At 52.1% G+C, this 12345-nt stretch overlaps 1 protein-coding gene across 6 annotated transcripts in view; it reads left to right on the top strand.

Moving 5' to 3' along the window:
* Positions 1-12345, top strand: part of Tns1 (tensin 1) — a 224726-nt gene that overhangs the window by 103768 nt on the left and 108613 nt on the right. For all 6 annotated transcript variants that reach the window (XM_036172760.1, XM_036172759.1, XM_036172757.1 and 3 more), the window contains one exon: positions 7602-7643. In XM_036172760.1, the coding sequence (XP_036028653.1) occupies positions 7602-7643 (42 nt within the window). The remainder of the gene's footprint in view (positions 1-7601; positions 7644-12345) is intronic.

The raw sequence follows: 12345 nt of genomic DNA, 5'->3' as shown, positions 1-12345 counted from the left end.
CCTTCAGGTTACACATTGCTCAGCTCAGTTTGCTGTCCTCCCCTTCCGAGGCCATGGCTTCCATGCAAGGCCTCCTCGAGGTCCTGGGCAGAATGGAGTCAGTCTTGAGTCTTCCTGGGGCAGAACTCCCCTCTCATGGGTTTTTTTTTTTTGTTTGTTTGTTTGTTTGTTTGTTTGTTTTTGAGACAGGGTTTCTCTGTGTAGTTTTGGTGCCTGTCCTGGATCTACAGACCGGGCTGGCCTTGAACTCACAGAGATCCGCCTGGCTCTGCCTCCTGAGGGCTGGGATTAAAGGCGTGCACCACCATCACCCTCTTTACTGGTGTGTAACCTTAGGCTGCGGATGTGGCTTCTCACCGCCTTGCTCTTCCTTGTCTGTGAAATGGGCTGCAAAGCTCTTCAACAGAGGGCAGAATTTGGAACAAAAGAGCAGGTGATGGCCCAGGGGTTTTGAGGGAAGATTGAGAAGTGTGCTGACAGGGATAACTCCACAGGTCCCCATGGGCTGTAACAGCTGTATTAGAACATTTAAACTGGATCGCTTTAGGCTGAGGAGTAACATGGCTAGTGTACATTTTAGAAATGGCTTCCTGGTTGCTAAGAAGAGACCAAAGAGAAGAGAGGAGGTCCTGGGAAGGGTTAATGTCACCGTGCCTTTGACTCAGGGCACTGCAATGGTGATGCATGGGAGACAGACTTCCAGGCTTGGGGAGGGGGTGAGAGAAAGGATGAGAAAAGGAAGCTGCACAGATTTGGGCTTGAACAATATTGGGTAGCCCAGAGGGGGGTTAGTTGCTAGAACTTTGACATTGGCTGGTGTCTGTCTGTGCCCCCTTTTCCCATCTCACCGTGTTTCCTGGCCATTGCCTTCCTCTTGTTCTTTTGACAGTCTTGAGCTCCAGGCCTGTGTTCAGTAGGTACTTGGAGCTCAGATTCTGATGCTCACAAACTCATTCCAGTGTGCAACCTTGCTCTTTTCCCAGCTGCCCCAACTTTGGGGATCAGCAAGTATGGGGTCATTGTGTTGGGGTCTTAGGGTTGGGCTCCCCGGATAGCCCATCTTTAGAACTGCTGTGCAGCCATGGAGCCTATAGGGAAGTGGTTCTCAGCCCTTTGGGGGTCATACATCAGATATTTACATTATGATTCATAACAGTAGCAAAATTACAGTCATAGGGTAGCAATGAAATAATTTTATCGTTGGGGGTCACCACAGCATGAGGAACTGTATCAAAGGGGCACAGCATTAGGAAGGTTGAGAACCGCTGCTATAGGGTGTCGATTCCAGTTGTCATTGTGTGCCGTCTTCCAGGCCAGCTCTGAAGGGGATCAGCTTTGGTAGTGAGGCCTCTTTGGATCATATCTGGGTATGCTCTCCCCACCTTCAGCCTCACTCCCTAGTTGCTTGGGGACCTTCCGCCTGAGGGTTGCTCTGATCGCTGCATTCCATGGGTTCCCAAGGCTCAGGCACACCCACTTATCTCGTTGTCCTACGGGCAGGCTGTCTGATGAGTGGGCTGTGTTGTGTGGGGTGTGAGAGTCACTCCTGCATGTGGGGAGACACGCGGAGGGGTCTGCCAGAAGAGCAGTTCCCCTGCCTGAATAGCCCACCTGACAACTAATGACAGGTGCCACAGAAGAGGATCCGAGCCAGAGGAGCAACTTGGGGACATAGTGGGGGTCGTGCTGGGGACCTTATGGGTCCTGGGGCCAGTATTCTGAATCAGTGATCTAAGACAGCACTGGGTCCTGTCTTCCCCAGGTTCTAGTCAGGGCTCTGTTTATAGGAAGGGCAAGCCCCTCCAAGTCTCTGTCATCACTGGAGCTGAGGGATCCAGGGCAGGGGCCATCCTTCTGGCTCGAGGTGTCCCTGGGCACAGGCCTCCTTTTGGCTCCTGGCAGGGAGGAACTCTGAATACTTCCTTTCCTGGTCAGAGTTGAACCCTATATAAGGGAAGGAAAGAGCCGCTCGGCTGGCTGGGAGCTAGAGAGGGACAGTGAGTACCCTGCAGGGTTTGCACAGGCTTAGAGGCCATGGACCCAAGACAAGGGCCACCCTTCCACCCCCAAGACCTCTTGTGCCTAGGGCCTAAAGCTCATTCCAGGAGGCTGGTGGCTTTGAGCCCTGCTGACATTCTTCAAGCAGTCTTGTCCTGTTTCTGGGCTTCAACCCCACGGTCTTGGCATCTTTTGGGCACCCACAAGACCCAGGGAACACCTAGGTTTCCGGGACAATACAGGGCAACTCGGTAGGGGACTTCAGTTGCCCCAATACACCGAGGATATGAACTCACAGATGAGGTGCCATTTGGTGGGTTCTTCAGTTATAGGCATGGTTACTTGACGTTTCACCATGTGGTGATGCTTGGTGACCAGAGCTTAGATGCTGGCTACTTCCTGGTTGACCATAGACAGAGTGGTGGATGGTGGTTCTGCTTGGGAGCGGTAGGAATAGCGGCTAGGATGGGAGCTCTGGGCTAGAGTGTTTAATGGGTTCCTAGATTTGGGGGTACCCAGTGGTTCCCAGGCCCGAGGCTTCAGGCTCCTCTTCTCCCCCCCGCCTTTCTTTTCCTGGCTTCTGTTGGTATGGTTACTGCATCGTCCTGCTTACCTTGAGTTCTCTATTCTTCCATTCTTCCTGCCCCTGTGCCAGGAGTCCTCTGCCTGGAGCATAGCTTCCGAAGGTCCTTCCTCTCCTCGAGAACCTTCAGTGGCTCCTCAGTGCCAACAGCCAAAAGTCTGATCTCTTTTCCTGGCCATTCATAGTTTTCCATGGTCAAGCATGGCGAGAGTGGTGCTTGGCTCCTCCCCTTTTATACCCACCTCAGTGGTCCCTTGGGTGTGTCCTCCCTTCGCCCAGCTAAAGGGGACTCCCAGCAGTTCTTTTGATATGCCAAGCGTCACCACTTCCACATCTCTCACGTGGATTAGTGTCACCAAAATAGTATTTTTCCTGTCAAAACAGACTTCACTTCGGAAGTGAGCATTAGGCCAAGCCGCACACATGGCCTGTTTGCTTCCCTTCTGTGGGAGTCGGGGTGAGGAGTGGAGTGGAACAGGGATCCACATGGGACTGTGACACACAACAGAGGGGCAGAAGTGACACCCTCTCGGTGACCTGCTGGTCCAGCACCCTTGTCTCATCCAGCCATGGGGCAGAGAACAGGGAGGGAAGGCAGGTGTTTGAGGCAGGCGGAAGCAGGTGACAGTTTCTCTGAGGGCCTGCAGGTTTGTTAGGAGGTGGCCTGAGACCCTGGGATCTAGTGTGCTGATGCCCACCTTGCTGGGGTTGGGGCTGGGGGAAGAGGGACCACATATGTTAGACTATAGCTTGAGATGAAGGAACCTGAGCAGCCTTCCTGGCCATTCCTGCCCAGCTACTGCTGACAGATGTTTGACCTCTGTGAGCCTTTTTTACTTCAAAAACCAGTCTGAAAGTGCAAATGTGAATGTCTGTGAAGTGCCCAACTCAGTGACACACAGTAGGTGCTTTATAAACCCCATTGTCCCTCTGTTCCATTTGGTGTCATTAATGTGGATACCTGGACATGCTGGACAGAGATGTGAGTCACCATTAATACTTCCTGAAATGAGCACACAGTGAGACAGTTTTTACCTTGAACCTTGGTAGATCTTAGAAATCTGGACTCAGGGTTATGAAATTGGCTCTCGTGACTTCCAGACTGGGCTCTTCGATCAGGACCAGTACAATACTGTCTCCTGTGGCCTGACTTCTCGGTACATGGACACTGCCATTACCTTGTGCCTTCGTGAGCTCTCCGTCTTTGGCCTTCTGTGTCCTGATCTCTTCCTGTAGGGACAATAGGTTGTCCTGAATCAGGACTCACCTTGGTGGACTCACTTAGTTACCTCTTTAAAGAGCCTGTCACTGGGTGCATTCCAAGGGACTGGTTTGGATTTTCACATGCCAATTTGGGGGGTTGTTATTCAGCTAATACATGAAGGGGAACCAACCAGACACAGATCGACAAGCATGTGATTGGTCTTTTATGAGTATGTCTGTTAGCAAAGTGCAAATGTCCCAGTAGATGACTTTCTGTGGCCTCAGAGGATGTATATGTGGGTCTCATCAGCAGCAGCAAACAGTTCTGCAGGGGTGACATCTGTAGGTGGCCTCCAACCCAGCTTAGCTCAGTATCACACCAGACACAGTGACATACCCATAGGCTGGGCACTGGGTCCCAAGGCTGCCTTCTGTCTTATAGGTGCCAGTTTCAAACTCCAGGGTATCTTTGTGTTTCTGACCAATTGGGTGTTAATTGAGATTCCTATGACCCCGCTTTGGGTACCATCAATTTGCTCTAGTGGCCCCGTAGACTTGGGAGGCATGGCTTGTGGTGATGAGGATACAGATGATGAAATATACAGGGTAAGCACTGGGGGTGTGAGGGGCACACTTCTCTCCAGAAGGTATGTGTAAGTTCTCCAAAGTCCATCCTTTGGGGTTTATGTGAGATCTCATTGCATGGTTCTGATTGCTCACAATCTGGTGGTAAACCCAGGAAGGCCTTTTGTGCATATTCTTCTTGGTCTCTCTGGGCATCACCTCTCGCATTGTAATGATAAGGGTCCTGTGTCCTGCTGAGGGACAAGAGAAAGGTTAGAAGTTCTGTGGCCAGCTCCAGGACAGAGGGTCCTGGAAGACGAGAGTTTCTGTGGCCTGTCTTGGGGTATAGCGGTCTTGATTCCTGGGATCTGTCCTGGAAAGGGAGTTTAGAAATGGAATGGTGGTCAAAGCCCCTCAAGTGTCTGTCATCAGATCCCAGAGGTCTCTGGGGGTAGGTACAGTCACAGAAACAGAAGTTGAGATTTTATGGGGTGGGAAGGGGAAGAGGGGAGGGGTTTGTGTTGGCTATATAGTAAGACCCTGCCTCCAAAACAAAAACAAACAAAAACAAAAAACCGCCACTACCACCACCAAATAAAACAAGAAAAAACACAGACACAGCAAGTGTTAGGAAGGAAAGCCAAGATAGTGTTTCTACCCAGAATGCTGTGAGTGCGGGACCTCCGGACTGATGAGCTCATGGTTGGAAGCATGAGGCTTCCTGTACAGCTTCTAGGATCAGGACATACAAGTATGGAGACTCTTCTGCAGGACCTGGCCAGTTTAGGAATCTGGAGTTTTAGGTAAGCAAGTCTGAGAACTTAGGTTTTTTATTGAGAGTTTTGGGAACCACGGGTGCTACCCAACTTAGACTCAGGTCGTCCTCCTTGCGAGGTAGTGAGGTAAGGGAAGGAGGTGCTCTCAGGTGTCTGAGTGGTCCTTGCTCTGTGTAGAACAGTGTCGTTATGAGAGCTGTGCAGGATCTTGTCTCTGCCCGGCTGTGGCTCAGCCTCCTGTCTGCTAAGCAGGAATAGTATTTCGTGGGCCCAGGCCTTTGGAAGTGCTAGATGAGCTGTCACACCGCACAGGGCCGTGGCTGCTGGAAAGTCAAATGTGGTCGGGGTGGCTGCTGCTGTGACCTCCCTGCCCTTTGTTCTTTAATTGGGGACATGGAGCAGTAGGCTGATCCTGCCCCAAGTCCAGAGGGACTTGGCCAAGGGGAGCAAGTCACCTGAGGCTCCCCACCTGCATCTCAGCCCTGTCATCCTGGGTGCCTGGCTTGGAGGTGAGGTCAACAGCAGGGCTGTCATCAGAGTCCTTGAAGATGGCCCAGGGTTACCTGAGTCCCCTGTGGTCAGTGGGGTCAGCCACTGCTGATGCCAGGAGTGTGGGGCTGTTGAGCACAGACCATAGAGTGGCAGGGCCCCTAGTACGGCTGGCACATTCTGGGCTCCTGAGAGGGTGGCCGGGGGCCAGGGTGCTGGAGAGAAGGAGACAGATGGCCTTTTAAGGAAACAGTTCTGTGCCTCAGAAAAAAACAAAGAACAAGAATGAGACCAGAAGCTTTGAGACACATAAGTCTGTGGGCCAGTAGCCATGGCCCAGTATGGGCCTGTAGGGTTATGACTGTACCCCCTTAGGTGATGGTTCTTAGTGGGTACATCTGTCTGGGGAGTTGGGGGTGAAGGGTGAGGAAAGGGTCCATGGTTAGGATGGGCCTGTGGGAGAGACCTTCTATGTGTCTCAAAGCCTCTGCCTACCCTGAAGCAATGGAGACCAGTTTGGGCTCTGGAAGTTGAGGCATCTCTGACCTCTTGCACTATAGCCCTTTCTATAGGTCATGACTATCTGTAGTGCTCAAGATGGGAGCCTGGCCAGGACGTGGCCCAGAATTGCACGCAGACACTGTGGCGATCTGATAAGTTGGGGGGGGGGGCTCTGAGAGCCTGGTCTGTGTTTTGAATCTTCACAACCCTCATGGTTGGGTTGGCTTATGGCTGTAAAGGACAGACAGTGTAACCTGTGACTGAGCCATGGCTATTGATCAGAATGTCCACAGGCAACTCTGGAGATCTCTCTTCTCCTTGTCTTAGCCCCTACTCTGGGCCTGGTCCCCCCAGACACCCTTTCTAATGAATGTATTCACTCCTAGTTTTAGGCTCATGTGAATCAGGAACTGAGTTTGGGGCGCTTTCTGTACCCCTTATTCTCCTATAGGGAAATCTATGAGTCATCAGACTTCTTCACTCCAAATCTTGGGACCCAGAGTGCCTGGGTTCAATTCCCTGCCTCTCATCCACTGTGTAACCTTGGGTAAATGGCTTACCCTGTTTGTGCCTCCTCCCTCCTCGGGAGGTGATGGTAGAGACTCTCTTTCTGGTTGTTGAAAGGCAAAGCACTTTGTTTAGCAGCATGCCCGCTGGATGGTACCAGCTCTGCAAGTGTTAGTGTTGCATGTGAGATGGGGTTGCCTACCGTCTAGAGAGGGAGCTGTCTCTCTTCAGCCGCCCTCTGCCTCTCTGTGGGCCTCTGGCCGGGTGCTGGGGCGAGGAGTCAGAGCCAAGGTTGAGTACTGAGATCCAAGAAAAATGTGTTGGCTGGAGGAAGGAATGCACTGGCCTCTGACACGCGCTCTGCTAATTGTCAGGGTGGTGAGGCCATGGAGCCCTCCTTCCTCTCCCTCCTAGAGGCCCAAGTTGCCATGACCTTGGCTCAGGGAAGGATGAGGATGAACTGATAATGACAGTCCCCTTCCTAGTGGGTGCTGCCTCCCCTCCAAAGTGCTCTGTGCTATCCCTGGAAGATCTGGTCGCTCCTAGCTCTGACTTGGGCGTGAGCCACTGGGGCTATGGGGAGATGTGGGGGATTTTACTTTCCCACAGGTCTAAATTATGTTTTTGAACTACTTTAAATTTATCTTTCTACACTGTAGAGGAGTCAGGAGAGGGTGGAGAGGGGAGGGGAGAGGAGGGGAGGGGAGGGGAGGGGAAGGAAGCTTATGGTTACTGCAGGATACAGGGTATGGCTGCTATGCTGACATATAGGTGGGTTTGTTGTGTTTTACAGGATTTGACCTGTGAGGGGTTATTTCATGTTTGTTGCCTGGCCTAAGCCTTTGTGGGTGGCCTTCTGAAGAGCTCTCCCTGTGCTCCAGGGAAGGCTGTCCCCTTGGGGATAGGGTAAGAGTGGGCTCAGGAGACCCAGGGGCTGCTGGGACAGATGCTAACAGGGACTTTCTTTACCTCTCTCACAGGTGGCTGCTCCTTGTGTTCCTCCATCCAGCCATGAACTGGTGGTGAGTGACAGCCTTTCTTTGCCCTTCCAGTCTCTCCTGCATGTTGGGAGCTGGGTTTGTGGGGTGGAGAGGGTTGAGGGCTTTGGGCTGGGGCTGGTGGGAGGAAATGAGTCATGAGGTCTCTCCTGACATGTTGCAGGGCCTGCTCTGTGTGTCTGGAGATTTGAGGTCCTGGGGAAAACCCACAAAAGGCCATCTTGTATGGCCCCAGGCCTGGCTAGGTTACTGTTGTTCTAGGGCTTGGAGGACTAGGCAGTGCTGTGGTATCTCCTCCCACCCTCCTCCTGACTGTAGGTCTTGTACCCTTCAGCTGGAGGCAGGGGGATAGACGGTGTTTCCCAGAGTCCATCTACAAGGTGGTGGCCTCTGCACCTCTCCTCAGCTTTGCTATGTCCCCATGACTCTGTTTTTCTGCTTTTATGGCCCTCATCCCCCTCATCGCTGTCATGTTTCCAGAACTGTTCGGACAGGGGCAGGACCTCTGTGAGTTGTGGACTGTGGAGCTGGCCCGCTGCAGACTGATTGCAGCTGGGCTGATGTGTTGGCCGGGCTTCCTGCTTCCTTAGCCTTTCCAGGTCCCACCGCTGTGTTCTGGGGGCTGTCCGGGTCTGGGACTGCAGAATAACTCTTATTTGTGAGTGTGTGCCTGTGTGTGTGTGTGTGTGTGTGTGTGTGTGTGTGTGTGTGTGTGTGTGTGTTTGTGTGTGTGTGTGTGTTTGTGTGTGTGTGTGTGTGTGTGTGTGTGTGTGTGTGTGTGTGTAAGAGAGAGAGAGACAGAGAGGAGGAATATGCACAGGGACTTGATGTGGACCGGATCTGCTGGGCTGGTGTGGAACATCAGATGGTGTTGAGGGGAGTCTGAATCTGGTTGTTCGTATCCTTCAAAAAAGCGTAGTCACTTGCTCTGCCTAGATGTGGGACACACAGCCAGGCCATCTAGTTTTCTTTTTCTCCAACCCTATCTTGCTTGTCACTGTAGCTTGGTCCTGTCTTTCTCTTTGCGTCTTGGATTTCTAACTGATACACTTGGGCTCTCAGATTCCTGGCTGCCTCAGAGCCATGCCACTCTGCTCTATACTCAGGCCTCGGCCAGACCAGCTACAGAGACCTGGCTCCCTAAGCCAGCCTCTGCTGGATTTGAGCTGCCCCACTGGGCCTTCCTGATGTGGAGTGTTACTTTCACAGAACCCAGTAGCAACAGCAGGGTAGGGGTGGGGCTGTGAATAAGGCCGGAGTGGTCTGGCTAGAAACCCCTCCTGGGTCACAAAGGCACACCATGTACGAGAGGAGGGTGGTAGGGAGAGAATACAGAGTACTCTTGTCACATGTACTGAGCTACTACTCTTAGGGCTAAGAACAGAATGTCCTTGGCTGGTCAGGAAGGCTGAGGGTCCAGGGTTTAGGGACCACGAGGCAGGGGCTAGCCTCTGGCTCATGAGCTTTGTTTACAGAGGCAAGGTCCAAGGTCAGGACAGAAGGGCATAGGATGGTGCTTCGGCTGGAGGCCTGCAGTTACGAGCTGGAAGGGCTGTCTGCCTTGGAAGGGCGTGTGTGCCAATTGGACTTCTTCCTGATTCCGTCTTGTGCCCACTTGCAAGTGGTTAGTAGCCTTGCAGGACTTGGATGAGCCATCTCCTGGTGAGGCTGGGGCCTGGAGGTGGTGATGGTCCTCAGAACCCACCTCCCCAGCAGTAAGAAAGGATGAGTGAGTTCCACTCCCTTCCCTGGGTCCCGGTACCCCATTCCCAGATCTTCATTCCTCCCCATTCCTTGTTCCCCAACTTCTTGTCTTCAGCTGAGTGACCCTGAACACATCACCTACCCACTTCTCTCTTTAGCTGCCCTTCTTCAGAATAGGGGCTAGTAATAGTACCTGCTTCATGAAGTTGTCCAAAGAATAAAACACCCAACTCATTAATCCACCTAGTACGTGTTCCAGAGCCGCTGAGCTCTGTCCCATCACTTGGAGCAAACCCTTAGCTTCTTTCACAGAGGCCTTCCTCTTTCAATTTCTCTCTCTTTTCCTCACAATGTTGTAGCTCCCGGCCTTTGCCTTGCTGATCCTTAAACACATCAGACAGCATGCTACCTCAGGGCCATAGGTCCTTCTGCTCCTTCAGCCTCGAATGTTCTTCCCACAGACACACCTGCAAGCTCTTCTCGTATGCCAGCATTTCCCTTTCCACAGGAATCTCCTTCCCTTGCTCCGTGGTGCTCATGGCCTCTCACACACTCTGCACCTTGCTTATTTATCTTTATCTTGACTGAGGGGCTCCACCCACCCCAGCATGTGAGTTCCAGGACAGGGACATTTTAATCTTTCTCGTATTCAGTAGCCATTCATTCATACACGTGCACTGAGCACAAAATGGGACTGTGATAGCTGGGGAGTGGGGCAGATGGGTACTGCTGTGGCCCTGTGTTCCCTGATGCCTGTGGTGAGTTCTGTAAATGGGGAGGGGGAGAGGGTGGTCTGGGGCAAGCCGCTGCATTGAATGGGAGGCCCCCCACGCTTGTGCTGCCCTGCCAGTGGGAAAGTGTCCCAGGAGAAACAAGGAGAAAGTTTGGCTCCCCTAGGCACACGCAGCACCTGCTTCCTCACCGTGGGTGAGGCGAGTGCTTTGAGCAGGCTCATAAGAGGGAGGAAAGGGTGGGTTCAGGATTTCCCTTCCCTTCTACTGCCAGCCTTCCAGCCCCTGCAGCCCGCTGTCTGGCTTGCCTTATTCCCGTTCCCCAACTTGGTGTGCCCTGTACATCTGTCTGTCTGTGGCGTGTTCTGGCCTTGGCTTGTTTCTGCTTCCGCTAACTTTTTTTTTTTTTTTCAAACTGACCTTGGGTGAATCCTCACCACCCTTCCCCTGATTCAGCCCCAGATTTTCTGCCCAGCCTCAGTCCCTGCTGGCCAGACATATTTCCCAGCCGGTGCCCAGGCCAGCTAGCGCCAAGTGGTTTAATCTTCAACTCATGTTTTCATCTTACTCAACAGATGTTGCCCAAGGGAGTGGGTAGAGGAGGCCGGGGGTTGTCCCGTGTCACCCCCGCCCCCCCCTGCTCCCCATGGGGTTCTAGGGAGCAGGACAGAGTTAGGAGGCCTGTCAGACATTTCTGATTCTTGTAAAGAGCTCAAGCAACCGTTCTCAGGTCCTGAAAAATTAGAGCTGGAGGAATTTCCCGGTGATGATTGCCGAATGAATTGCCCACTAAGACACCTCATGTCAGCACCTCTGTACGTGAGAGCTGGCACCCAGAGACCCGGGTGGGATGGCCATCAAGGCAGCTGAGGCTAGGCTGTCTGCACACAAGGGCCAGTGCCCTGGACACCTGGGTAACTGGAGACACAGCTTCCCCTGCCATTGTTAGCCTCACAGCAGGGGGTTGGAATGTCCTCTAGAGTGACCTGGAGGTCAGGTTGGGGTGAGCAGGGGAGTCGGAATATTTCAGGGCTTGTGGTTTCACCTGCAATAATAACACAGCAGTCTCCCAATTTGAGCTTTTACTTTCCTGGGTTTCAGTTACCTGATGTCAACTGAGGTCCAAAAACATTAAGTGGAAAATTACAGAAATAGACAATTCATCCACTTTAAATTGTGTGCTGTTTTGAGTAGTGTGACGGAACCTGGCGATGTCTGTCCACTCATGCCCAGCGAGTACATGCTGAATGTGCTGTTTGCCTCTGAGTCAGTAAGCTGGATGGACTATCACGGTGTCATAGTGTTGGATTCAAAGTCACTGTTATTTGACCGAATAGCATCTCCACAGTACAAGAATTTCAAAGCTGGCCAATCAGGCAGGGCTCAGGGAAAGCCATGAGCCGCTTCCTTTGTATGAGGAGACGGTTCTCCACACATGTAGAGGATTTTATTCTAGCTGTCGTGTTGGGCATCCACTGGGATCTTGGGACTGCCCTGAGGGGGAGGGGGCCCCTGTAATGGCAGCAGTGAAATGCTTGCACTTTGTGTACTTTTGGATGTGGACCCAGGAAGGAGATGCTGTGCCTTACTTCAGTGTGGCTGAGGTGGGACTTGAGGCCACAAGATGGATGGGAGTGACAGTGAGCTTTCCCTCATCCATCAGCCTACACCAGAGCTCTTCTCTTAGCCACTAACTGTGACAAATGTCACTGTCACCTGTACAGCACCTGCAGTTTTCAAAGCCTTTTCCATGGCTTAGGGCAACGGGGGAGGCTTGTGACCCATATGGGCACCTGGGCAGCCTGTGTTCATCTTGGAGAAGCAAGTGGGGCTGTGTATAGTGGTTAGATCAGGGCTCAGGAAGGCAGACTGCCTTGCTCACAGGCTCAAAGCTGGTAGTAGGGGGGTGGGCTTAGAAGGATACCCCGATCTGATCCTTGGGGCTATCCAGGTGCCTGATTTGAGTTTCTCATGGTCCCTTATGTCTGTTGGCTGATGGGCTAAGGTACTAAGAGAGGATCTGTCATCTGTTCAACCATTCCTTAATTGCACCAACCCATGGCTCTGCACACAGAGTCTGTGACAGCCACTGTGCTTATGTGTAGAGTTCTTTTCTAAGTTGGTTTACTTACTTTTTTACACGTTGGAGAGCCAAGTGTCTTGTGCATGTGAGGTAAGCATTACCAAGCCACATTTCCAGCCCAGTGGTGTTCTCCTCTGCTGAAGCTTTCAGGTCTTAAATAGATCTCAAGATTATTTTTTAAGATTATTTTTATTTATTTATATGTATG

Source organism: Onychomys torridus, chromosome 23, assembly GCF_903995425.1.
Source record: "Onychomys torridus chromosome 23, mOncTor1.1, whole genome shotgun sequence".
NCBI lineage: Eukaryota > Metazoa > Chordata > Mammalia > Rodentia > Cricetidae > Onychomys > Onychomys torridus.
This window is presented reverse-complemented; position numbering and strand designations above follow the sequence as displayed.